This window comes from Erinaceus europaeus, chromosome 9 (genome assembly GCF_950295315.1).
Source record: "Erinaceus europaeus chromosome 9, mEriEur2.1, whole genome shotgun sequence".
NCBI lineage: Eukaryota > Metazoa > Chordata > Mammalia > Eulipotyphla > Erinaceidae > Erinaceus > Erinaceus europaeus.
Window position 1 is genome coordinate 23,253,573 of NC_080170.1, and position 26,346 is coordinate 23,279,918.

Sequence of the window (26,346 nt, forward strand, 5' to 3'; positions counted from 1 at the left end):
GAGAGATACAAGTGTTCTGCTCAGCTCTGGCTTATGGTCCTGTGTGTGTGTGTGTGAGAGAGAGGGGGGTTGAATCTGGGACTTTGGCGCCTTGGGCAGGAAATTTTTTTCTTTTTTTTTTGCCTCGCCATTATGTTGTCTTCCCTATCCAAGGTATATGTGCTCTAGGAGTGACTTGCAACAATCTCCTTTACCTGCAGGATTCTGTCCAGGGTCAAAGACTTGCTGCATGGGCAACTCCAGGTTCTAGAATCTTCAGAAAGGAGCCACACTCTGCTTATCTGCCATGATCATGTGGCTTCTTCTTTCCTAAACTCCTGATTTTCCCCAGCCTTTGGGGAGCTGGAAATTAGAACACTCACTCCAGTGCAGATAAGGCAGTGACCCTTGCTTCTTTAGACTCTGCTATATTTGGGCCAGTAACAGCAGCAAAGTGCTCCAATCTCTCTTTGCCAAAGCAAAAGACAGTGTGACCTTGCCTTTCCCACAATTTTTCTTCTGGGCAACTCCAGATTTAAGTTTTGACTTTATTTCACTAGTATACAAATGTTTCACTGAAGGCAATTCTAATTTTATTTTTGACAGACAAATATATATATATATATATATAGCCCTTTAACCTACGTAGCTTCATTTGAGTATTTCCTAGCCTTTTTTTCCGTTTTTTTTTTTTTTTAATAGTGGTTTAATAGGGTGTGTGTGCGCGCGTGCGCACGCGCTTTAGAGAGAAAGAGAAAGATCACAGCACTCAAGCTTTTATCAGTGCTGTGGAGCCGGGACTTGAACCTGGGTCAAGCAAAGGGTAAAGCCACACACTCACTACCCGAGTGAGCTATTTTCATAGCCTCCTAAACTTCTATTGGTGGCGTAGGGGCTTTCTGAAGGGTGGCTTACTTTCCCTTTCTTCCCACCCTGCCAGGGAAAACTCAGCAGCTCCCAGCGCAAGGCCGCCTCCCATTCTCGCAGCTGTTTTGCCAGATGAGACCTAGGGGATATGAGGTCTCCCACTCCTCGCCCAACTCCAGTTGCTGGGAGGAGGAATTCCCCCTCCCCCTTTTCTTTTTTCTTTCTTTCTGGGTCACTGGCGCACCCTCTGCTCTCCCAAGTCACCTGCTTGGGTTCCATCCCGGCTGCAGGCTCTCTGGAGGGCGGCAGGGACATTCCAATCCTCCCACGACCCGGCGCGGATGTCGCGGGGGAGGGGGGTGACTCTCCCCTTTCCACACCCGGTTCTGATCAGGCTCCTTAATCCCTGGCGACCAGAGGAAGCCAGACTCGAGGAGGGCTTTGGAAGGTGGTTTGTTTACAACCCACCCGTTGGCCAAGTTGCATCTCCAGCAACAGAAGCATTTTCTGGGGGTCCTCCCCCCCCCAATCTGGGCGGCAGCAGACAATTGAAAGGCACACAGCAGATATGCCTCCTCGTCTGACCAAATATGGTCACAAGCATTCAGCAGCCTCCCGTGGACCCGCTGGCCTGGCGGGAGTCTCCCCGCACCGGGGCGCCCCCCGGGGCAGGACCGCGGAGCCCCCCACGACCCCAGGGCGCGGCAACCCAGAGCTCCACGCCGCCCCCAGCCAGTGTTGTGACCCCCCGCCCCCAAGGCCTGCGTGCAACAGGCTCGGGCCACCTTCCCGCAGAGTCCGCCCCAAGGCGGCGGGAAGCTCCCAGAAATGGAGGGCCGGGACTCGGCGAAGGCGGAGGGTTGGGGGCGCCAGTCTCTAAGCTCACCGCGCGCAGGAGGCCGCGGGAGCCCGGGCGGGGCGGGGGCGGAGGCGGGGGCGGGGGCGGGGGCGGGCGGGCCGCCGGGGCTCCGAGGTCATGCATAATTCAGCAGCTCCACTTTCAGGCCCGCCCCTGCCCTGGGAGTGGGCGTTCGCTGCAAACTTTGTTTATGGGACAGTCAGGGAGCCGAGGCGGCAGTGCTGTCTGCCTCCCCGCCGCCTCCGGAGAGCGCCAGCGCCCCAGGCCGCCCCGGGGGATGTGAGAACCCGAGCCCACCGACCGCCAGCCTTCCACCCGACAGACCCCGGCCCAACCCCACCGCGCGCCCAGCGCCCCTGAGCCCCTCCCGGCCCGACGGCGAGTTCCGGCGGGAGGCGGCCGCCGTGCGCCCTGACTCGGCTTCGCCGCGCGCCCAGGTAGTGCTCGCCCGAGCGCGCCCCTCCCGGGCTCCCGGAGTCGGGGCGCCGGGGATCTGGCTCTCCTTGAGATCTGGGGGTGGGGTGGTGGTGGCATGGGGGGTGTCCTTACTTGGAAAGTTGTGACGTGCCAGTCCTTCCTGGCCAGCGGCGTCTCGAGTGCAGCTGCACCCCTACCCCTCTCGTCTCCCCTCACCCTCAGCCGGGTAACTCCTGGGCTTCTGGAAAGTTGCATAATTCTCAGCCCAGGAGGGACCCCTCCCCCATCCGGCTGCTTTGCAGCCGAACGTCTGGGATCCGGGGGCATTTCTCTCTCCCTCTATTGCTGCTGCTGCCTGTGGCCGCGGCACCCCTTTCCTCCGATTTTAACGAAAAGACTGATCCGCAGTTCCTCCCGCCCCCGCTATTTATTTATTTATTTATTTATTTTATTTTTACCGTTCTTGCAGAAAATGAACCCAGCCTCCGCACCCCCGCCGCTCCCGCCACCCGGGCAGCAAGTGATCCATGTCACGCAGGACCTCGACACCGACCTGGAAGCCCTCTTCAACTCGGTCATGAACCCCAAGCCCAGCTCGTGGCGGAAGAAAATCCTGCCCGAGTCCTTCTTTAAAGAGCCGGACTCGGGCTCGCACTCGCGCCAGTCGAGCACCGACTCGTCGGGTGGCCACCCGGGGCCGCGGCTGCCCGCCGGCTCGCAGCACGTCCGCTCGCACTCGTCGCCCGCGTCCCTGCAGCTGGGCCCGGGCGCGGGCGCGGCGGGCAGCGCGGCGCAGCAACACGCGCACCTCCGCCAGCAGTCCTACGACGTGACCGACGAGCTGCCGTTGCCCCCCGGCTGGGAGATGACCTTCACGGCCACTGGCCAGAGGTACTTCCTCAAGTAAGTCCTCCTGGGGTAAGCGGGGGGCGGGGGTAGGTGGGAAGGAGGATGAATGTGGGGGTGCAGTGGCAGGGTGCCAGGGGGCGCGCGCGCTTCTGCTGTGCGGGAATGTGGCCTGCGTGGCCCTTCCCCCGAACATCTGGAAGGAGAGAATGAGCCTCAGGAGTGTTGGAGCTGAGTCTTAACTAAGTGAGGTTCTTCTGGGGCTTTGGAGGGCTCAAGAGCTCTGGGATATGGAAACCCTTAGAAGTTGGAACCTACCCCATGCCCACCCCCATTCTTCTTTCTTTCTATTTATTATTATTTATACTCTTTTGTTTGTTTTGTTGCGAGAATGCCCAGGAAACGCAGAAACAGCTCTCCTCACAATCTGGAGTTTTAGATACAGACTCTAAAGCTCAGACTCTTCCTCCCTTCCTGGGCCGGGCTCCAAGTCACATTTCCAGAGTCTGATCCATGTGACACCAGGAAAGGAGGCACCTTTTTGAAACTTGGGGAGAGGAGGGTCGTTGCCCTTGCAGGTGGTCTCAGCCTCTCTGGTTTTGGGGACTGGGGGTGGGGGGAGGTTGACACCCACCTGGTAGGCCTCTGTGTTCCCTACCGGGTGATGTAATGACCACACAGACAGTGATGTAATTAGCGACTGCTTTGTGTAGTAGTTGTGGGCCGGGACACATCAAGGGTGTGGAAACCAGGTCAGGAGATTTATGTCACATTTGGGAACCGAAAATACCGTCCAATCAGGAACCTGCTTTGTCTTTCTTCTTTTCTTCCCACTGTTCTTTGGAGTTTTGTTGTGATGAATTTTACACTGGAAGTGAATTTGAATCTACAGGAGAATGTGTTCATGGATCCTAATGGAGTTTGTTCCATTCTATATAGGGGTGACGTAGCATCAGGACATCCCAGTGAACTGTAACCATTGAGATCTTGGCGTTTGGTGGTTGGATGTATGCCAATGGCTGGAAGTTGTGCCTGTCTATCTTGGTTACTGGGTCAAGGTCATGGAAATCTAAGAATCGCCTCTTCTAAGAAACTTCATTTAGGGTTCATCTTAAAGCCTTTAATGGAATGGCCAATCAGGTGGCCTGAAGTAGTCTTAGTCGAGCCCTTTTAAGATGCCATTTTCCATTTGTAAAATAGAATCCAGTTTCTCTTTGGCTTCTGGTGTTTTTGGTAAGTCTGAATGCTCCTAAAGGGTCCTCAGAGCAAGTACACTTGATTGGATGAGGCTTATGATAGCTGACTCTTTGACTCATACAGGTCACCAATTATGACTTCCCTGTCTTAATGCTATTGGACGTGCCTTTCCCAGCCCAAGGCTCTCTTGTCTGGGCTAGTGAGTGATGGTTGGATTCAGTACTTTGACATTTAAATGACTGAATGGGATTCAAGAATGGGATGGATGAGCATGATGTTTCTAAATGTGGTATTGTTCTAAGAAATGACATTAATTGCTATGGAATATTAAGGCCCCAAGTAGCTAGCATCTTGTATTCCTTTTTGTATGTTTTACCAGAGCACTGCTTAGCTCTGGCTTATGGTAGTACTGGGGCTTGAACCAGAGACTATGGAGCCTCAGGCATGAGAGTCTCTTTGCATAACCATTATGCTATCTACCGCCCCCCCCCCCATTTTGTATTCCTTCAGTAAATGCATTTTTTTAAAAAATTAGAAAACATTTATTTGGGGCTGTGGTTGAGCGCACGTCACAATGCTCAAGGACCCAGGTTCAAGCTCCCAGTCCCCACCTGCAGGGGGAAACCTTCATGAGTGGTGAAGCTGGACTGCAGGTGTCTCTCTGTCTCTCTCCCTCTCCATTTCTGGCTGTCTCTTATCAAATAAAGATAATAAAAAATATAAAAAAGCATTTATTTTATTTCATTGTGTTTAAAGTCATATTACTTATTTCTCTTTTATACTTATTTCTCTTTTAAAACCTTGGAGAAACTTGCTAAGATTTTAAAAAATATTTTATTTATTGTAGTATGTGTGCTTAACCAGGTGCACTAACACCTGACCCCTTATTTCTTTATTAATAAGAAAGACAGGAGGAGAGAAAGAACCAGACATCATCCCGGTACATTGGGACCTTATGTTTGAGAGTCCAATGCGTATCCACTGCACCACCTCCCAGACCACAAGTCTTATTTATTTAATTTATTTATTTTCCCTTTTGTTGCCCTTGTTTTTTGTTGTTGTAGTTATTGATGTTGTTAATTGATGTCATGGTTGTTAGATAGGACAGAGAGTAGGGAGTCGGGAGGTAGCGCAGCGGGTTAAGCACAGGTGGCACAAAGCACAAGGACCGGCAGAAGGACAGAGAGAAATGAAGAGAGGAAGGGAAGACAGAGAGGGGGAGAGAAAGACAGACACCTGCGGACCAGCTTCACTGCCTGTGAAGCGACCCCCCTTCACAGGTGGGGAGCCTGGGGCTCGAACCAGTCCACGTGTGTTTAACCCGCTGCACTACCACCCGACTCCCATTTATATATATATATATATACATATATATATATATGTGTGTGTGTGTGTGTATGTGTGTGTATATATATATTTTGTTCCCAACCCCTCTTTTATTTATCTTTTAAGCATTGCATTAGCTCTGCTTTAGGGTGGTGCTGGGGATTGAACTTGGGAGTGTAGAGCTTCAGGCAAGAAGGTCTTTCTGTACTGCAGTATCTTATCTCCCTAGCCCTGATATTTATTTATATATTTAAATTTTTTTGCATTTACTGTTGAATGTAAAACATTAATTCCCCAATAAAGAAATAAAAATATTTTAATTTTTTATTATTTTATTTATTGAATAGAGACAGAAGTTGAGAGCGTAGGGGAGATAGAGAAAGAGAGAGAGAGAGAGAGAGAGACCTGCATCCCTGCTTAACCACTTGCAAAGCTTTCTCCCTGCAGGTGGGGACCAGGGACTCAAACCTCGGTCCTTGTGCATTGCAACAAGTGTGCTCAACCAGATGCGCCCCCACCTGGCCCCCCTGATATTTATTTTATTTATTACACATGAGGGAGAGCGAGAGTGAGTGAGTGTGGACTTGACATGAATCAGACAAGCCAGAGCACCACTCTGGTACATGTGGTACTGGGGATTGAACCAGAGACCTGAAGCATGAAAGCCTGCTAGTCAAAGTATCTCCCCAAGCAGTAAATGTAGTTTTGAATATTTTATTGTGCCTCTTATAGATGGATTGAAAGACCTGTAGGATAGCTCACCAGGACATTGTGCCTGCTTTGCCATGTGTCACGAAGTCACCCCTGGTTGGTGACTGTTGTCTTTTCAGGATAAGCAACCCGCTCTCTAACCCAGGTTTCAGTCAGGTTTTCATCACGTGGGGTGGGTGGTGGTGGTGGTGGTGGTAGTGGTGGTGGCGGCGGTGGAGGTGGTGGTGGGGGTATGGTGGTGGTGGCGGGGTGGAACTTCCGGTACTGTGGTCTTACCCTCTCCTGCCTCTGGCTCTGCCTACAAAGAACAAAGCAGAAAGTAGACTATGCAGTAGATATAGATGGAAAGTGATCCAATAACTGGTAATAATTTTGGGAGGAGAGTTGCATTTGGTTCTAAAAGACTTTAACAGTATATATATATATATATATATATATAATTTTTTTTAAATTTATTTTTTAGTTTTAATTTTTTTTTTTTGTCCTAATCGGACAGAGAAACCAGCTCATCATACTGTCATTTGTGGTGCTATAGATGGAACCCAGGGCTTCAACCCTGCAGGGCATGTCCTCTATTGCTGAGCTACTTCTTGGGCCCTCCTAATGATTTTACTTTTTAAATGGGGGCACTTTGCAGTTTCAATTTATGGAGATTATTGGGGATTGAACCTGGGACCTTAGGTGCCTCAGGCATGGGAGTGTTTTTGCATAACTACTATGATTTTTAGACTTTTTTGTTTAGTAAGCACACAAATATATAGGATATCCATTAATTTAACTTTTTTTTTTTTTAAATAGGAAGGAAGAGCTGGTTTTTTTTTTTTTTCTTTCTTCCTAGTATCTGAAGAAAGGGGAGAAAGACCACTTGAACAAAAGCAAAAAAAAAAAATTCCTTTTGCACACATGTTTTGGATGATTGCAGTTGTTCAGAACTATGTTGAGACTTGCAGAAAATGGAAGTTAGCTATGGACGTAGGGATGTAGAGAAAGTTGTTGGAGTCCTTCAGTTCTTGTCTGTTCCCCCACTTCCCACAACCACACCCTTTGGTTAGTCAGTGATGACAAGAGCTGAGCAGACCAGTGAGGGGTAGGTTATCCTGAGCTGGTCTAACCTTGGACAGTTTTTGGCCAAATGGTTTAGGCATCTTTTTTTTTTTTTTAAATAATTTATTTCCCTTTGTTGCCTGTGTTTATTGTTGTGGTTATTGTTGTTATTGCTGTCGTTGTTGTATAGGACAGAGAGAAATGGAGAGAGGAGGGGAAGACAGAGGGGGAGAGAAGGATAGACACCTGCAGACCTGCTTCACCGCTTGTGAAGTGACTCCCCTGCAGGTGGGGAGCTGGGAGCTCAAACTGGGATCTTTACGCTGGTCCTTGTGCTTTGCGCCACCTGAGCTTAACCCGCTGCGCTACCGCCCAACTCCCTGGTTAAGTCATCTTAAATGAAGTCACCCCCGATTGTTGTCTTTGCAGAATAAGCAGTCTGCTCTCTTGAGTTTCTTTTGGATCTGCATTGAAGGTTGGAATCAGATCAGTGTCATATATCACAGTTCGTGGCTTGGTGGGATTAAACGAAAGCTTGAACAAATAGTAGTGATTGTCCTGGAGGTGATTTTCCCATTATTTTGTTCTGTTGTTTATGAAGTGAGCCTGGCTGTGGATTCTTCCGTCTTCCTTCTGTTTTTTTAAAAAAAATATTTATTTATATTCCCTTTTGTTGTCCTTGTTGTTTTTCATTGTTGTAGTTATTATTGTTGTTGTTATTGATGCCGTTGTTGTTGGATAGGACAGAGAGAAATGGAGAGAGGAGGGGAAGACAGAGAAGGGGAGAGAAAAACAGACACCTGCAGACCTGCTTCACCGCCTGTGAAGCGACTCCCCTGCAGGTGGGGAGCCGGGGGCTCGAACCGGGATCCTTACTCTCGGTCCTTGTGCTTTGCGCCATGTGCGCTGAACCCACTGTGCTGCGCTACTGCCCGACTCCCCCGTCTTCCTTCTTTACATCAACCGTCTCCCAAGTTTTCTTTCTTTCTTTTTTTTTCTTTTTTAAATTTATGTTTATTGGATAAAAACAGAGAAATGAAAAGGGGAAGGGAAGACGGAGAGAGAAAACGAAAGAGACACACCTGTAGTATACTTCACTACTCCTGAAGCTGCCCCCTTGCAGGTGGAGACTGGGGGCTTGAACCCAGGTCCTTTTGCATTGTTAACTTTGCTCTCAGCCAGGTACGCCACCCTTCTTGGAATCTTGCTCATAAATCAGACATCAAAGTTTTACAGAATTGAAGAGGGTCAGGATCTTCCTTTTGCTGGGAAACAGTGCAGGGGAGAGTGGTGGAATGGCTTGGGCAAAGTCATGACTGTCCGCCCCCCACCCCTCTATGGAATCTGTTCACTCAGAGAGGGTGGGATTACCTTTCCCCCACTCCTATCTTTCTAGTCACTTCCTTAGCTGAACAATGAGCTGCAGGAGGAACAAAGGCTGGGCTCTGAGGAGCTTTCAAAGGCTTTCTGCCATTGTCTCAGGTAAGATTGTTCTTAGGTGTGTGAGGTAATCACTCTCTGCTACCTCTCAGAGGGCACCTTTCCGGAGTGGTCACACCTTTCCTGTGGTCAGACATTCCTTCAGGGGGACATGGCAGAACAGAGAGGAGTGATTGTGAACACACAGCACGCGGGGCCTCTGAGGGCTGCCGGGCCTGATGTTCTCCAGAGCTCAGAAATCTGGGCTGGGCATGGAAGTGTCAGACTCTTAACCAAAACCTGGCAGGCATACTGACTTTGAACACTGAGCATATTAAAACTAAGAGGGAAAGAAAAAACAAAACCCAAAACTGTTAGACATAAACCAGAATATAGAGAATGACATAGAAAAAAAAATGTTCAAGAAAAAATTTATTCTTGGATAGAGACAGAGACATTGAGAGGGAAGGGGGAGATAGAGGAGAGAGACACAGAGACACCTGTAGCCCTACTTCACCACTTTAAACCTTTCCCTCTGCAGGTGGGGACCAGAGGCTTGACCTGGGTCCCTGCACACTGTAATGTGAGTGCTTAAATGAGGTGTGCCACCACCTGGGCCTGATTTTTTTCTGTCCATATTTAAAACATAATATATATGTAAACACTGACCTCTTTATTGGGGGAATGTTAATGGTTTACAGTATAGTTGTTGGGTACAATTTTCCATCTATATGTGATAGCTTGTCTCACCCCCATTTTAGGTGCTCTTCCCATCATGCGCTAGGACCCCAATGCTCTTCCACCCTTTCTCTCCCTCTCCTTCCCCAGAATCCTTTGCTTTGGTGCAGTATACCACACCCAACTCAAGTTTTACTTTGTGCTTTCCTTTTCTCAAGTCGAGTGTTCTGTCTTTACTATTTATTTATTTATTATTTTTATATTTTTATTTGTTATTGGGCAAAGAGAGAGAGAAATTGAGAGGGGAGGGGACGATAGAGAGGGAGAGAGACAGAGACATACCTGTAGCTCTACTTCATCACTCATGAAGCTTTCCACCCTGCAGGGTTGAACCTGGGTCCTTGTGCACTGTAATGTGTGCACTTAACCAGGTGTGTCACCACCTGGCCCCTTATTATTTATTTATTATTGGATAGAGACAGAGAAATTGAGAGGGGAGGGAGAGATAGAGAGGAAGAGACACAGAGAGACAGCTGCAGACCTGCTTCACCACTTATGAAGCTTCCACCCTGTAGGTGGGAACCTGAACTTGAACCTGAGTCCTTGAACACTATAGTGCGTGCGCTTAACCAGGTGCACCACTGCCTGTCTCTCTCTCTCTCTCTCTCTCTCTCTCTCTCTCCCCCTCTCTGTCTCTGTTTTACCAGAGTACTATTAAGCTCTGGCTTATGTCGGTGCAGGTGAATTGAACATGGTATCTGGGATCCTCAGGCTGTGAGAGTCTGTTTACATAAACTATTATGGTCTCTTCCTTGTCCTCATCCTTCTCTTTTTCCCTGGTGTATTTATTAATGAGAGAGAAGAGCAGAGCATCACTCTGGCACAAGTGTTTCTGGGGATTGAATCTGGGAGCTCACACTTGGAAGTTCTATGTTCTAGTTGGTGATGCCAGGGGTCAGACCTGGGACTTCTCAGATGTTAATCCTGTGTGCTGTGCTGCACATGTGTCTGGGCTGATATTTTGATATTTATATTATTTCCTCTTTGTTAGGTCATTTTGGTCACTTTTCTATTGACTATCTTTCTCTCCTTTTCTTCCCTCTCTCCCTCTTCTCTCTCTTTCTCCTCCCTCCTTCCTCTCCTTCCTTCCTTTCCCTTCCTTCCACCCTCCCTCCCTTCTGTCACACAGGTATGTCTTCACTGCTCCCAGGTTAACTTTTTTCATTTTACTTTAGGGAGAGAAAGAGAGACACCATAGCACTGGAGTTTCTTTGCTCTATGGGCGGCATTTCCATGCAGTGCCGAGGTTTGAACCTGGCTCGTGCATATAACAGGGCACCTGCCCTGTCACCCCCTCCTGTGATCTGTCTCCTCACTTCTGACTTAGTTCTTGACTTCCCATGTTTTCAGTCAAGGATGTTTGAGTGGCTCCCAGGTGAGCTCTGTAATTCACTTCTTGGCATTGTCACCTTCACATCCCTGATCTCATAGTCATTATTCGTTTGCCTTTTACCCCCCAATTGACCTTTTTGTTCATCAATGTTTATTATTTTTACTTTATTGTTATTATTTTTACCAGAGCACCGAGCAGCTCTGGTTTATGGTCGTGCTGCAGGGGATTGGACCTGGGAGCCTCAGGCTCCAAAGGAAGTCTCTTTGCCTAACCATTATGCTGTCTACCCCTGCCCAAATATCAATTATTTTGAAAAAGATTTATTTACTACCATGAAAGAGAAAAAGAGAGGGGTCTGGGAGGTGGCACAGTGGATTAAGTATTGTAGTCTCAAGCATGAGGTTCTGAGTTCAATCCCTGGCAGCACATGTACTAGAGTAATGTCTGGTTCTTTGTCTCTATCCTCCTATCTTTCTCATTAATAAATGAATAAAATATTTAAAAAAAGAGAATAAGAGAGAAAAAAGAGGCCAGGCGTCACTCTGGCACATTTGATGCCCAGGGATTGGATTTGGAACCTCATGCTTGAGAGTCTAACACTTTATTCACTGTACCACCTTCCAGACTGCTACACAAAATTTAAATGAAAGTCTGAATAGTACACTGACACTGTTCCAATTATATAAACATAATCCGTGACTTTGTATACAGGAGCTGGGGTAGACTTCTTCACCGGGCATATAGCTTAGTCTCAGGATTCCTACATCAGAGGAGATGTTACATGAATCAATCAATCCTTCTTCCTCCCTCCCTTCCTTCCTCTCTCTTTTTCTCAAGTATTATTATTATTTACATTTTATTTATTCATGAAAAAGAGAGAGAACCAGACATCACTCTGGTACATGTGCTGCCGGGGATTAAACTTTGGGACTTCATACTTGAGAATCCAATGCTTTATCTACTGTTCCACCGTCCAGACCACATTTCCACATTTTATTTTGTTTTGTTTTGTTTTGTTTTATATTACCAGAGCACTTCAGCTCTGGCTCATGGTGGTGCAGGGGATTGAACCTGGGACTTTGGAGCCTCAGGCATGGAAGTCTCTTGCATACCATTATGCTATTTCCTCCTGCCCCAACCACTCTTTTCATTCATCATTCATTCATTCGTTCGTTCATTCATTCATTCATTCATTCATTCATTCATTCATTCTTCCTTTCTTTCTTTCACCAGATCACTGCTTAAATCTGTCTTATGGTGGTACTGAGGGGTTGAAGCTGGGATTTCAAAGCCTCAGGCATGAAGTCTGTTGCATAACCTTTCTGCGATCTCCTCCACCCTCTTTTCTTTTCTTTCTTTTTTTTTTTTTTAAGATTTATTTATTTATTAATGAGAAAGATAGGAGGAGAGAGAAAGAACCAGACATCACTCTGGTACATGTGCTGCCGGGGATTGAACTCAGGACCTCATGCTTGAGAGTCCAATGCTTTATCCACTACGCCACCTCCTGGACCACCTCTTTTCTTTTTCTTAATCTTCATCAGTTATTTGAATATTATGTCACCTTTTAGCTCATAATAAGATTTTTTTTTTTTTTTTTGCCAGAACACTGCTCAGCTCTGGTTGAAGGTGGAACCAGGGATTGAGCCTGGGCGCCTCAGGCAAGAGAGTCTGCAGAATCATTATGCTACCTACCCCTACCCCTATGATTTTTCTTAAACATTTTTTTTTTCCTGGTTTCTCTATTTTAAAATGTGGTCTGTGGGTACTAATCCAGGGCTCATTATGTGTAATGTTGTTGAATGACCTCCCTAGCTGCCAATTCTTATTCTTACTATTTTTTTGTCCTGAGAGACCCTAAAGCATACTCCACCACCCGTCCATCCATCCATGGAGCTTTCTTGAGCTGTGTGTGGCACACCTATGTGGTGTTGGGGATCTAAACTAGGAACCGTTCTCACATGATGGTGTTCTCTGCTTGGATCTTCCAACTTTCTGGCATTAATAAATAATAGATAATAGGGGAATTGGGTGGTAGCGCAGCAGGTTAAGTGCACATGGCACAAAGCGCAAGTACCGGTGTAAGGATCCTGGTTTGAGCCCCCGGCTCCCCACCTGCAGAGGAGTTGCTCCACAGGCGGTGAAGCAGGTCTGCAGATGTCTGCTTTTCTCTCCCCCTCTCTGTCTTCCCCTCCTCTCTCCATTTCTCTCTGTCCTATCCAACAACAAGGATATCATCAACAATAATAATAACTACAACAATAAAACAACAAGGGCAACAAAAGGGAATAAATAAATAAATATTTAAAAAGTTAAATAAATAATAGATAATTATAAAAGGATTGTGGAGTATCTCTTTTTATTTTATTTTTGTATTGTATTTATTTTATTTTAGTGAGAGAGACCACAGCATCGTTGTAGCTTATGGTAGTGTTCAGGATTGAACCTGGGACCTTGAAGTCACCATTATGCTGTTTCCCCAGCACTGTGGAGTAGCTACTATTTGGCTTCAAAATTGTGCAGATCGATCCAGGACCCTGAGCATCAGACGAGCCTGAGATCAGAAATCAAGTTCTGAAGTTTGGTTTCTACTGAGTCCATCTTGCTTTTGTACCACCACAAAGAAGGACAGTTAGAAGTCAAAGCACTTTAAGTCAGAGTTTGTCTGTATTACTTTCTTTTATTATCTCTTGCCTCTATTATTATCATTTCAAGCATTTCTAGACCGTCCATCTGTCCTGTCTAGATTCCTTTCCTTAGCTTTTTTTTTTTTTTTTCCCATTCTAGGGTTATTGCTGACAAGGTGAATTCACCACTCCTAGCACTCCGAAAAGCTGTTTTTTCCTTTTTTTTTTTTTTTAATTGCATAGGACAGAGAAATTGAGAGAAGAGGAGAAGGTAGAGAGGGAGAGAGACAGACACCTGCAGACCACTTGTAAAGTGGACCCCTACACATGGGAAGCTGGGGCCTGAACTGGATCTTGGTGTGGTTCTTTGTGCTCAGTGATAGGTGTGCATAGTGGGCCACACCTCTGCTTGGTCCTCTCTCTTTTTTTTTTTTTTAAACCAGACCACTGCTCAGCTCAGGCTTATGGTGGTGTGGGGGATTGAACTGGGGATTTTGGAGCCTCAGGCATGAGAGTCTCTTTGCATAACTATAAATGCTATCTAATCACGCCCACCCCCTCCTTTTTCTTTAGCTGTTATGTCCCTGTATCTAGACTGACTGCCGTTATGGCTCATACCAGTCCTATAATCCTGGGGCTTTTTATTACTTCTCTGTAGATCTTAAGTGCTGTTTCCTTTTTCTAGGTCTGTCTCCCTCTCTCTCAATTTATGTTCTCATTTTGCTGGAGCACGTGCTTGAGTAATTTTTGTATTTGTGGGAAATAAAGTTTTAGAATCCCTTTCAAAATATTTTGAAAATATCTATTTTTAAAACAGTTATTTATTCCCTTTTATTACCCTTGTTTTATTGTTGTAGTTATTATTGTTGCTATTGATATCGTCTTTGTTAGATAGTACAGAGAGAAATGGAGAGAGGAGGGGAAGACAGAGGGGGAGAGAAAGATAGACATCTGCAGACCTGCTTCACCGTCTGTGAAGCGATTCCCTGCAGGTGGGGAGCTGGGGACTCGAACCAGGATCCTTATGCCGGTTCTTGCGCTTTGCGCCACCTGCGCTTAACCCGCTGCGCTACCGCCTGACTCCCTAAAAAGATTGTTATATGGGCCGGGTGATGGCACACCTGCTTGAGTGTGCATATTACAAAATGCAAAGACCTGGGGTCAAACCCCAAATTCCCACCTCCCCGCCTGCAGGGGGAAAGCTTTGTCAGTGGTGAATCAGTGTTGCAGGCATCTCTCTGTTTCTCTATCATCCTCTTCCCTCTTGATTTCTGGCTGTCTCTATCTAATAAATAAAAGTAATAATAAAAACTTAAAATTTTTATAAATTCTTTCTTTTAAAAAAGGCTTATTTGTGGGGCGGGGTGGTAGTGCAGCCGGTTGAGCACACATGGCACAAAGTTCAAGGATCCAGGTTCGAGCGCCCAGCTTGCCACCTGCAGGAGTGTCGCTTCACAAGTGATGAAGCAGGTCTGCAGGTGTCTTTCTCTCCCCCTCTCTGTCTTCCTCTCCTTTTGATTTTTCTCTGTCCTATCCAACAACAATAGCAATAACAACAAGGTCAGCAAAATGGGAAAAACTGGCCTCCAGGAGCAGTGGATTCATAGTGCGGGCACCGAGCCTTAACCATAACCCTGGAGGCAGAAAGGAAAAAAATAAAAGACTTATTTATTTATTTGAGAGTGGAGGAGGGGGAGAAAAAAGGGAGAACCAGAGTATCATTCTAGCACATGTGACACCGGAGACTGAATTCTGAATCTCATACTTCAGAGTCCAACACTATCCACTGTCCCATCTCCCAGTTGACCAAATTGATTTTTCTTTTTTTCAAATTATTTTTATTATTTAATTTAATTTATTTATTTGCCTCCAGGGTTATGTTATGATGCCTGCTCCTGGCAGCCATTTCCCCCATTTTGTTGCCCTTGTTTATTGTTTTCGCTATGACTGCTGTCATTGTTGTTGGATAGGACAGAGAGAAAGGGAGTGAGGAGGGGAAGACAAAAAGGGAGAGAGAAAGATAGACACCTGCAGACCTGCTTCTCCACTTGTGAAGGGACTCCCCCTGCAGGTGGGGAGCCAGGGGCATGGACTGTGATCCTTACTCCAGTCCTTGTGCTTTGCACAATGTGCACTTAACCTGCTGCGCTACCCCAAATTGATTTTTTTTTTGCCTCCGGGGTTATTGCTGGGGTTCCGTGCCTGCATTATGAATCCACTGCTCCTGGAAGCTTTTTTTCCCCTTTTGTTGCCCTTGTTGTTGTTGTTATTATTATTGTTGTTATGCTGTCATTATTGTTGGATAGGACAGAGAGAAATCGAGAGTGGAGGGGAAGACGGGGAGAGAAAGACAGACACCTGCAGACCTGCTTCACTGCATGTGAGGCTACCCTCCCCTGCAGGTGGGGAGCTGGGGGCTCAAACCAGGATGGTTACATGGGTCCTTGCGGTTTGCACCATGTGCGCTGAACTGGCTGTGCTGCCGCCTGGCCCCCTGATTTTTCTTAAAAGCCAGGATTTGACTTGCTTGCTTTTGGGTAACAATAGAACGTGATTGTTGTCAGGCCCTTTTGTTATTCTAAAATATTTCTGGCTGCCTCAGTTTCCTTGTTGGTAAAACCTGTCCCAGGGCATTTGGGGCGATTAAAAAGATAACATGTTTGAAATGTCTGACATCTAACAGGCTTTCTGTGCAAGTTTGCTCTTGCTTTGCCTTCTTTTTCTCCCTCCACACACATTCACTGTCTACCTAGCCAGAACCAGATGCAGAGACTTTGACAGTGATAGAAACTTTTTTTTCTTTTGACTCTCAGCCACAGCGATGTCTCCAGAAGGCAGCCTGCACCTGGAGCTGAGAGCCCGCGTTTACAGGTTTACAGGATAACCAAGGCTGAGGAGTCCTTCCTGCTTAGCCATCCTAAACTGGAATGCTCTTTTGATTTGGGATATTGGGCGGAGATTATCGAACCCCTTTGACTTTGGGGAATCTGGCTTGTAGCTAGTGCTGGGCTGCTTTTGAATGTGAGGTGGCAGGAAGGGGGACAGTGAAGACAGGATGAAGTTGAGACATGGGCAGAGATGAGAGGCAGTTGTCATCAATGAGCCTTTCTTTATTTTTTGAAAAATTTTTTATCACCTTTATTTATTAATTTTGGATAGTGACAGCCAGAAATCGAGAGGGAGAGAGACAGAGACACTTGCAGCCCTGCTTCACCACTTGTAAAGCTTCCTCTCCTGCAGGTGGGGACCCGGGGGCTTGAACCTGGGTCCTTGAGCATTGTAATACATGCGCTCAGCCAGGTGCGCCACCACCCGGCCCCCTTTTTAAGGTTCTGATTGATTAATGAGAATGGTAGGAGGAGAGAAAGAACCAGATATCACTTTGGTACATGTGTTGCCAGGGATCAAACTCAGGACCTCATGGTTGAGGGTCCAGTGCTTTATCCACTGCACCACCTCCCAGACGACAGCCCTTTTCTCTCCCTCTTTCCCTCCATCCCTTCCATCTTTATTTATTATCGGATATAGAGAAATGGAGAGGGGAGGAGGAGATAGAGAGTGGGAGAGACAGAGACACCTGCAACCCTGTTTCACCACTCTTGAATCTTTTTCCCCTGCAGGTAGGGACCAGTAGCTTGAACCTCGGTCCTTGCACACTGTGATGTGTGTGCTCAAACAGGTGACCACCGCCTGTCTCCTTTTTTTCTTCTCTTAATATTTATTATCATTTTTAAGTTGATAGGATAGAGAGTAGTTGTAGCACTGCCTCATTGCTTGGGAAACTCCAGCCTCCCCTGGTCCCCTTTTAATTTATTCCTTAGATACTTTTTAAAAAAGACTTTAAAATTTAATATTACCTGGGGGGGGGGACAGACAGATACCAGGGGCCTAGAGGTAACTTATCTTATTATTCTTATTATTTTTTACCTTGTGTGAGGACCCCCTGTTTGAATTCCAGCACCACATAGGACTGTCATGACTGACTCTGTAAGGAGTGGTGCTGTGTTGTCTCCCCTCTGACCATCTGTCTGTCATATGTAAGTCCCTGCTGTCAAAAGATAAGGGAGAGAGTGTCACAAGAGCATCACCCAACTCTGGTATATGCCTTGCTGGGGATGAAACCTGAATGATGACGATTTTATGCCAGAAAGGAACACCCACTGCTCCCCAGAGAGATGGCACCAGTTCCCTCATATCTGGAAGCTTTAATAATCCTAGGTTTTCATTAATGCTCCTTTTTATTTTAACCCACCTAGTGACCTGGTGAACAGATACATATTATTATCTCATTTTACTATGGAGGAAACTGAGGCTCATTGAGGTCAAGTCCGTGACCCAGGGTCACATAACAGATGCGTGGTAGCGATGGGATTAGGATTCTGTCATTCTAAAGCTCTGGGCTCCCTCTCTTGCTGCCTCAGACTATAATCAGGCCCAGTAATTAGGTCTTTGGGATGAGCAGATAACTCTGGAGTGGGAGATGCAGCTTTTGATTTGCTCCTGAACTCAATTTTGGGTTCAGAGCTCTCTGTGCTGAGAAGCTGAAAAAACAAACATGCCTGAAATGGGTGTTATCTCCATGAACATGTTATTATTATTTTTTTTATTTGTAAAGATTTTATTTATTTACTAATGAGAAAGATAAGAGAAAGAACCAGACATCACTCTGGTACATGTGCTGCCAGGGATTGAAGTCAGAACCTCATGCTTGAGAGTCCAGTACTTTATCCACTGTGCCACCTCCCTAACCACCTAAAGTTTCTTTTATTATTATCATTATTATCTGTATTTATTTATTGGATAGGGACAGCCAGAACTGAGAAGGAAGGGGTGATAGGGAGAGAGAGACAGACACCTGCAGCACTGCTTTGCCACTTGCAAAGCTTTCCCTCTGCAGCTGGGGACTGAAGGCTTGAACCTTGGGTCCTTGAGCATTGTGAAATGTGCATTCAACCAGGTGTGCCACCACTCAGCTTCCGGGCCTGCTTATAGTTGATTCTCAGGAAGATCTCCACTGCCAGCCAGTGACTATGATGACCCAGAAGTGAAAGGGTGGGTCACTAGGTTGATATGAGAATTGGGTAGGTACACCCTTGAGGATTTCCTCCCTCCCTCCCTCTCTCCCTCTCTCTCTCTCTCTCTCTTTCTCTTTCTTTCTTTCTTTCTTTCTTTCTTTCTTTCTTTCTTTCTTTCTTTCTGTGTTAATGGTTTACAGACAACAGTAAAACACAGTAGTTTGTACATGTGTAACATTGCTCAGTTTTCCACATACTAATTCAACCCCCTCTAGGTCCAGAACCTGAACACCCCCACCCCTGCCGCCCGTCCCTGAGTCTTTTATTTTGGTGGAATACAGCAAACCCAGTTCAAGTTCTGCTTTGTGTTTTCTTATTTTTTCAACTTTTAAAAAATTTAGTGATTGACAAGATTGTGGAATAAGAGGGGTACAATTCATACAGTTCCCACTACCAGGGTGCCATCTCCCCATCCAATGGAAGCTTCCCTATTCTTTATCCCTCTGGGAGTATGGACCAAAGATCTATGGGATGCAGAAGGTCGGAGGTCTGGCTTATGTAGTTGCTTCTCCACTAGACAGGGGTGTTGACAGGTCGATCCATACACCCTACCTGTCTCTGCCTTTCCCTAGTGGGGTAAGGCTCTGGGGAAGTGGAGTTCCATGACACATTGGTGAGGTCATCTGCCCAGCGAAGGCAGATTGATATGGCAGTATTTTTCTTTTTTTAAGATTTTAAAAAATGTTTTATTTATTTTCCCTTTTGTTGCTCTTGTTTTATTGCTGTAGTTATTGTTATTGTTTTTGTTATTGATGTCATTGTTGGATAGGACAGAAAGAAATGGAGAGAGGAGGGGAAGACAGAGGGAGAGAGAAAGACAGACACCTGCAGACCTGCTTTACTGCCTGTGAAGTGACTCCCCTGCAGGTGGGGAGCCAGGGGCACGAACCGGGGTCCTTATGCCGGTCCTTACACTTTGCGCCATGTGCGCTTAATCTACTGTGCTACCACCCGGCTCCCAGCGGTATTTTTCAACTTCTCTCTTCAGTGAGATCATCCCATATTCATCCTTCTCTTTGACTTGTCTCACTGAACATGATTCCTTCAAACTCTATCCAAGATGATGTGAAGAAAGTGAAATCACCACTTTTAATAGCTGAGTAGTATTCCATTTTGTATATATACCATGACTTTCTTTTATTTTAAAAGATTTTATTTATTGAGTCATGAGAAATGATAGGAGAGAGAGAAAGAACCAGACATCATTCTGGTACATGTGCTGCTGGGGATTGAACTTAGGACCTTAGGCTTGAGAGTCCAATGCCTTATCCAATGTGCCACCTCCCCGACCACTACCACAACTTTCTCAGTCACTCAGTTATTGTTGGACACCTGGGTTGCTTCCAGGTTTTGGCTATTACAAATTGTGCTGCTATGAACATAGGTGTCCACAAATCTTTTTGGATGGATGTCTTTGGTTCCTTAGGATATATCCTCAGGAGAGGAATTACAAGGTCATAGGGAAGGTCGTCCACTTCTAATCTTCTGATTGTCCTCCAGACTCCTCTCCACAGAGGTTGGTCCAATTTACATTCCCACCAGCAGTGCAGGAGGGTGAGGATTTTTTTTTTTTTTAAGTTTATTGTTGGATAAAGACAGAGAGAAACTGAGGTGGGGGAGAGAGAGGGAGAGGGACAGCTGCAGCCCTGCTTTACCTCTTCTGAAGCTTTCCCCCTTCAGGTGGGGGCCAGGGGCTTGAACCAGGGTCTCTGTGCATTGTAATAGGTGTGCTCAAGCAGGTGCACTCCCCTCCAGTTATTCTCTTTAGAGAGAAACTAACACAGTAGTTGCTAATAACTTAAGGAAGAATTCTCTCAAGTTACTTCAGAATAAGAAGGAAGTCCCCCACCTGCAGGGGATAAACTTTGTGAGCGGTGAAGCAGGGTTGCAAGGGTCTCTCTGTCTCTCTCCTTCTCTGTCACCCCCAGGCCCTCTCTCTTTCTGCCTGTCTCTAGCCAATAAATCAATGAAGGTGCAGGTCTTAGGCTTTTTGACTTTCCTCTAGTTTCTTCTTTATTTGCCTAAGCTCCTTCCTGGATGACAGTGATGGCCACTACTGCTTCTTTTTCCTTCTTCCTCCTTCCCTTCTTCCTGGCTCCTTCTTCCTTCTTCTTTTTTTTCTTATGCTTGAGAATCCAGTGCTTTATCCACTCTGCCACCTCCCAGACCACTTCTTTTTTCTTTTTTTTTTTTTTTCCCTTCTCCTCCTCCTCTTCCTCCTTGTTCCTCTTCTTTTGTTCCAACCGGGCACAGCAGTGGTAAAGAACCAAGGCAAAAATCACGTCTACTTCTTGGGCTTTGTTAGGAGAAATGAAGTCAGAGTTTGTATATACAAACAGCTTCCTGTTGTGCCTGGCACAGTGAGCTAATTATTATCTTTGATAGTATATATTTTAAAATATTTTTTATTATTTAAAAAAATCTTTATTTATTTATTGGATAGAGACAGCCAGAAATCAAGAGCAAAGGAGTTGACAGAGAGAGGGGGAGAGACAGACACCTGCAACACTGCTTCACTTGCAAAGCTTTCCCTCTGCAGATGGGGACTGGGGGCTCGAACTCGGGTCCTTGCACATTGTAATGTGCGCTCAGCCAGGTGTGCCACCACCCGGCCCCAATTTAAATTTTTTATATTTATTTATTTATTTATTTATGCTCCCTTTTGTTGCCCTTTTTTTAAAATTATTGTTGTAGTTATTACTGTTGTTGTTGATGTTGTCGTTGTTGGATAGGACAGAGAGAAATGGAAAGAGGAGGGGAAGACAGAGAGGGGGAGAGAAAGATAGACACCTGCAGACCTGCTTCACCTCCTGTGAAGCGACTTCCCTTCAGGTGGGGAGCCGGGGGATCGAACCAGGATCCTTAAGCTGGCCCTTGCGCTTCGTACTTAACCCACTGCGCTACCGACCATTTTAAAACATTTTTTTAAAAATTATGTTTATTTATTGGATAGAGTCAACTGGATATTGAGAGAGAAGGGGGAGATAGCGAGGGAGAGAGAGACCGTCAGCACTGCTTCACCGCTCGCAAAGCTTTCCCCTTATAGGTGGGAACAGGGGTTTGAACCCTGATTCTTGCACATTGTAATGTATGCATGAAGCCAGTTGCGCCACTCCTCAGCCCCCAAAATTCATTTCATGTAAGATAGAGTTTCACTTGAGAGATAAATAGAATCCAGAGGACTTTGGTACTTGCTGAAGATTGAACTGGGAGCCTCAGGCACACAAGTCCTGCACTCTTAGCAACTGAGCTATTTCTTGGCTATTGAAAGTGTATTGTGTTTTTTGGTTGAGGTGGGGGCTGCTGCCTCCCAGGGTCTTTCCCTCATACTGCCTAGAGGGATCTTTTAGTTGGTTCAACACTTACAACATCATTAAAAAAACATGGCGCTCCTTTGGCTGCTGGCTTCGGGCTGGTGTTCCTGCGTTGACAGTATTTTTTTGTTTTCAAATGGCCTCCAGGTGAGCTGGTGAGACCATGCGGCTGTGTTCTGACTTGCGGAGGTCTGTTCTGACTCAAGCTAATTTAGATGCCTCTTGTATTTTATTATTTTTAAATATTTATTTCCTTTTGTTGCCCTTGTTATTTTATTGTTGTAGTAATTGTTGTTGTTGTTGTTATTGATGTCGTTGTTGTTGGATAGGACAGAGAGAAATGGAGAGAGGAGGGGAAGACAAAGAGGGGGAGAAAGACACCTGCAGACCTGCTTTGCCACTTGTGAAGTGACTCCCCTGCAGGTGGGAGCTGGGGGCTCGAACTGGGATCCTTATGCTATATTTTTTTAATAGAATTTCCTTATTCTATGTATTTATTTATTTTACTTTTTATTTGACAGGACAGAAATTGAAAGAGAAGGGGGTTAGAGAGGGAAAGAGAAAGAGAGACATCTGTTGGGTTGTTTCATCTGCTTCCCCCTGTGGGTGGGGATGGGGCTTGAGCCCTGGTCCTTTGTGTCTGGTAGGTAACGTGTGTTCAACAGATGACATCACCACCCAGCCTCCTAGAATTAAAAAAAAAATTGGGGTGTCGGGCAGTAGTGCAGTGGGTTAAGCGCACGTGGCGTGAAGTGCAAGGACTGGCATAAGGATCCTGGTTCGAACCCTTGGCTCATCACCTGCAAGGGGGTCACTCACAGGCAGTGAAGCAGGTCTGCAGGTGTCTACATTTTTCTTCCCCTCTCTGTCTTTCCTCTCTCCATTTCTCTCTGTCCTATCCAACAGCAGCAATAACAACAATAACAAAAATAACAATAAGAAGGACAACAAAAATGGACAAAAAATGGCCTCTAGGAAGAGTGGCTTCGTAGTGCAGGCACTGAGTCTCAGCAATAACCCTGGAGGCAAAAAGAAAAAAATATTTTGTATATTTAGAGGGAACAAGAGAGGGACAGGCAGAGTTCAGATCACTGCTCTGGTACATGCAGTGCTAGGGATTGAACCTGGGACCACTAACTCTTTGAAAAGTACCACTGTTCAGCCCCCTGCTGCAGTTTTTAAAAAGGGCAAAATGAAGAAGGTAGGCATCTCAACTAGATAAGGCATGCCTCACAAAGTCCTATCTGTTCTGCTAAGGAGAGCAGGTCTCTCCCTGCTTTTATAGAAAGAGCATCCATTGGGAGGTCTGGGAGGTGACAGGCACAATGGAGAAAGTGTTAGACTCTCAAGCATGAGGTCCCAAGTTCAAGCACTAGCATTGTCTGTGCCAGAGTGGTGTCCTGGTCTATCTTTTCTTGCTCTCCCTCACTAGTAAAGCAAATATCTTTTATTTTAATGGGAGAATCAGAGCATACTCTAGCTTATGCAGTGTTGGGGCTGGGGCTTGAACTTGGGACTTAATATGTGAGAATCTAGCACCTTATGCAATGCGCCAACGTCTGGGCTGCAAGATAAATATATTTTTGAAAAAAAAAAAAGATAAGGAAAAAGAAAGACTTATTTAAACACTCTGTCGGAAATCAGTGAGATTAAGTTAGGAGACCTGGGTTAAAAAAAAAAAAAAGACGAATTGATATAATAATCACTTGTACCCAGCCCCAGCTGTGGTGAAACTGTGGCTGAGTTTGTTGTGCCTCAGCCTCTTACTGCTGCAACGAGTCAAGCTTAATTGCACTCATAAAAGTATTAGATTATTCCTACAGAATATCAGTTAGAAATTTATGGTCCCGAATATTATGTAATAGGAATCTCAGATTGAGCTTTGTCTTTGCCTATCTTTATTTCTGTATTTGCCAGGCCAGATTTCAGTGACCAGTTGTGGGGACTCCAAAGTGGACATGGAGAGGTACCCAGCCCTGGCGTCCCTTTCACAGAAATTTATGAAATATGTTTGATTAGATCAAACTGGGTTTGGAATGAGATATGTTTTGTGTCTAGAGCTGGGACTGTTGGATTTTACTGATTTGGAGGAATTCAGTGAGCTTGTTCCAAATTTGGGATTTGTAGAAACCTGCAGATTCAGTAGGAGGGCTTAAGAATATAAAAGAAATGGGAAACCTCAGTGCTGCTTAGAAAAGTACTTCTGTTTTCTGAAGCTGCCTTCTCTCAGTGGTCTCACTTGAAGAGTTATTTATTTATTTATCTATCTATTTATTTATTTATGATAGAGACAGAGGAATTGTGAGGGGAGGGGAGAGACACCTATAGCACTGCTTCACCACTTGTGAAAACTTCCCCTCTGCAGGTGGGAACCGGGGACTTGAACCTGGATCCTTATACATTGTAATGCGTGTGCTCAACCAGGTGCACCACCAGTTGGCCCCCATGAGTCTTTTTTTTTTTCCCCCCAAGAGTCTTTTTTAAAAGATTTCCCCTCCCCCCTTCTTTCTGTAATATAATATGAAATAGAAACCTTTGCCTGTGGACCCTTTGGCAAATATGGATTCTTTTTACCTAGTTATAATGTATATTCTACGAGTTGTGAAATTTAACACACACACACACACACACAAACACGTTTTCTTTTTTTTTTAATAGGAATTTTTCTTTCCTTTATTTATTTTATTTATTTTTTAAATTTATTTCTTTATTGGGGAATTAATGCTTTACATTCAACAGTAAATACAATAGTTTGTACATGCATAACATTCCCCAGTTTCCCATTTAACAATACAACCCCCACTATGTTATTTATCATCCTTCATGGACCTGTATTCTCCCCACCCACCCACCCACCCCAGAGTCTTTTACTTGGGTGCAATATGCCAATTCCATTTCAGGTTCTACTTGTGTTTTCTTTTCTGATCTTGTTTTTCAACTTCGGCCTGAGAGTGAGATCATCCCATATTCATCCTTCTGTTTCTGACTTATTTCACTCAACATGATTTTTTCAAGGTCCATCCAAAGATCGGCTGAAAACGGTGAAGTCACCATTTTTAACAGCTGAGTAGTATTCCATTGTGTATATATACCACAACTTGCTCAGCCACTCATCTGTTGTTCAAACACGTTTTCTACTAAATATATACATTGTAGAAAAATTGGAGGGGGAGAAAACAAGCAAACATCAGTTACTTAAGGGTTAAGCTGTATCCAAGTGTACTTTTAAAATATAATCTTTCGTTTTCCTTAGGTGTTAAGGAAAAAAAGTTTAGTCAGTTTTATCTACCATGTGAAGAAGAGTATTGATCTTGCCTTTTTTTTTTTTTTTTTTAAACCGCCATTTTTGTAAGTCCCTAAGATGGCCAGTATTGTTCTTAGGGTTTTGGAGAAGTAAGGAAAGGGTCCAGAGCTGTGACTTGTCCCAGACACAATGAACTTATTGTTTTTATTTCTCTGTTGCTTCCATGTTAATAACTATGGAGTTGTTGGTGATTATTAACTGGTATTTAACTGTACGGAGAGAGTAGGGTGTGGAGTCATCACGCATAGTGTGAAGTGTCAACATTAAGAAGGTGATCTGAAAGTTTCGATTCAGAATTTGAAGTCTTTGCCTGAAACTTGCAGGTGAGTAGGAGCCAACTCGGCCCCTTTTAATTATTAGCCTTAGAGAAGTGCGTCAGGTTTTGCTGTAGTGTTTTTTTTTTTTTTTTTTTCTCATTTAACCTGAGATCTGCCAGCCCTCGCTAATTGGTTAAAAAAAAAAAAGTCATTAAAAGGCTCAGATTCCCTGTTGGACTTGCCTTGGAATGTGTGACTCAGCTCCTGTTTAAGTCCAAGGACCCTGGATTTGCTGATTCAAGTGCATGGCCCATACTTCCCTTGAAGCAAAGCAGAGGTAGCAAGTTCAGTTTGAAGAGTTCTTGGAAAGTTCTTCTACAGTTTGGTAAACATCTTGGGGACTGGACACATCTATTTGGAGTCTATCTTTGAGAGTTGCTGCAAAGAGTATTATCGACTTAACAGTGAGTGTGGAGGTGTAAACTGATGCCAAGGACTTAGTTCAGTTGGAGTGAAAGATCTTATTTGCTGACACTTCTTCTAAATGGGAGTTGAAAACAATGTCTGCTTTGTCCAGTGAGAATCAAGTCTGCCAAGCATAAAACAAAACAAAAGAAAACAAAACAAAAGGTTATGCTGTGGAACAGGATAAGAGGACACTGCAGAATAACAGATCTCATACCAGTAAATGGAAGATTTGCAAAATGGACATACAAACTTCTACAATGAATGCTGTAGAAATCAGTTTTGTTTTTTGACTAAATACACAAAGCAACTGTGGCTCTGAGTTGATTCAGATCTAGACCAGTGCTACACATAGCACACCTGCATAGCATATACGAGATAAATAAGCCTCAGGTGACACTGTGTTTCGGTGCTAGCCAAGAAATTATGATTTTTTTTTTTTTAATTTTCATAGGTCTAAAGCAGTTTATGGGCAATAAACAAAATGTTTTCCTCTGCCGGTTTCTGAGACAAGAATTCTGTCTATATCTGATTCAGACTGTCTTTGGTTCTCACCTTTATCCTTAGA

The 26,346-nt window shown here is 45.1% G+C and overlaps 1 protein-coding gene across 1 annotated transcript in view; it reads left to right on the top strand.

Annotated features, from left to right (window-relative positions):
- Positions 1-1,842: 1,842 nt before the first annotated feature.
- Positions 1,843-26,346, top strand: part of WWTR1 (WW domain containing transcription regulator 1) — a 171,196-nt gene continuing 146,692 nt past the window's right edge. The window contains exons 1-2 of the mRNA XM_016185990.2: positions 1,843-2,142; positions 2,592-3,025. Of these exons, the coding sequence (XP_016041476.1) occupies positions 2,595-3,025 (431 nt within the window). The 5' untranslated portion in view covers positions 1,843-2,142; positions 2,592-2,594. The remainder of the gene's footprint in view (positions 2,143-2,591; positions 3,026-26,346) is intronic.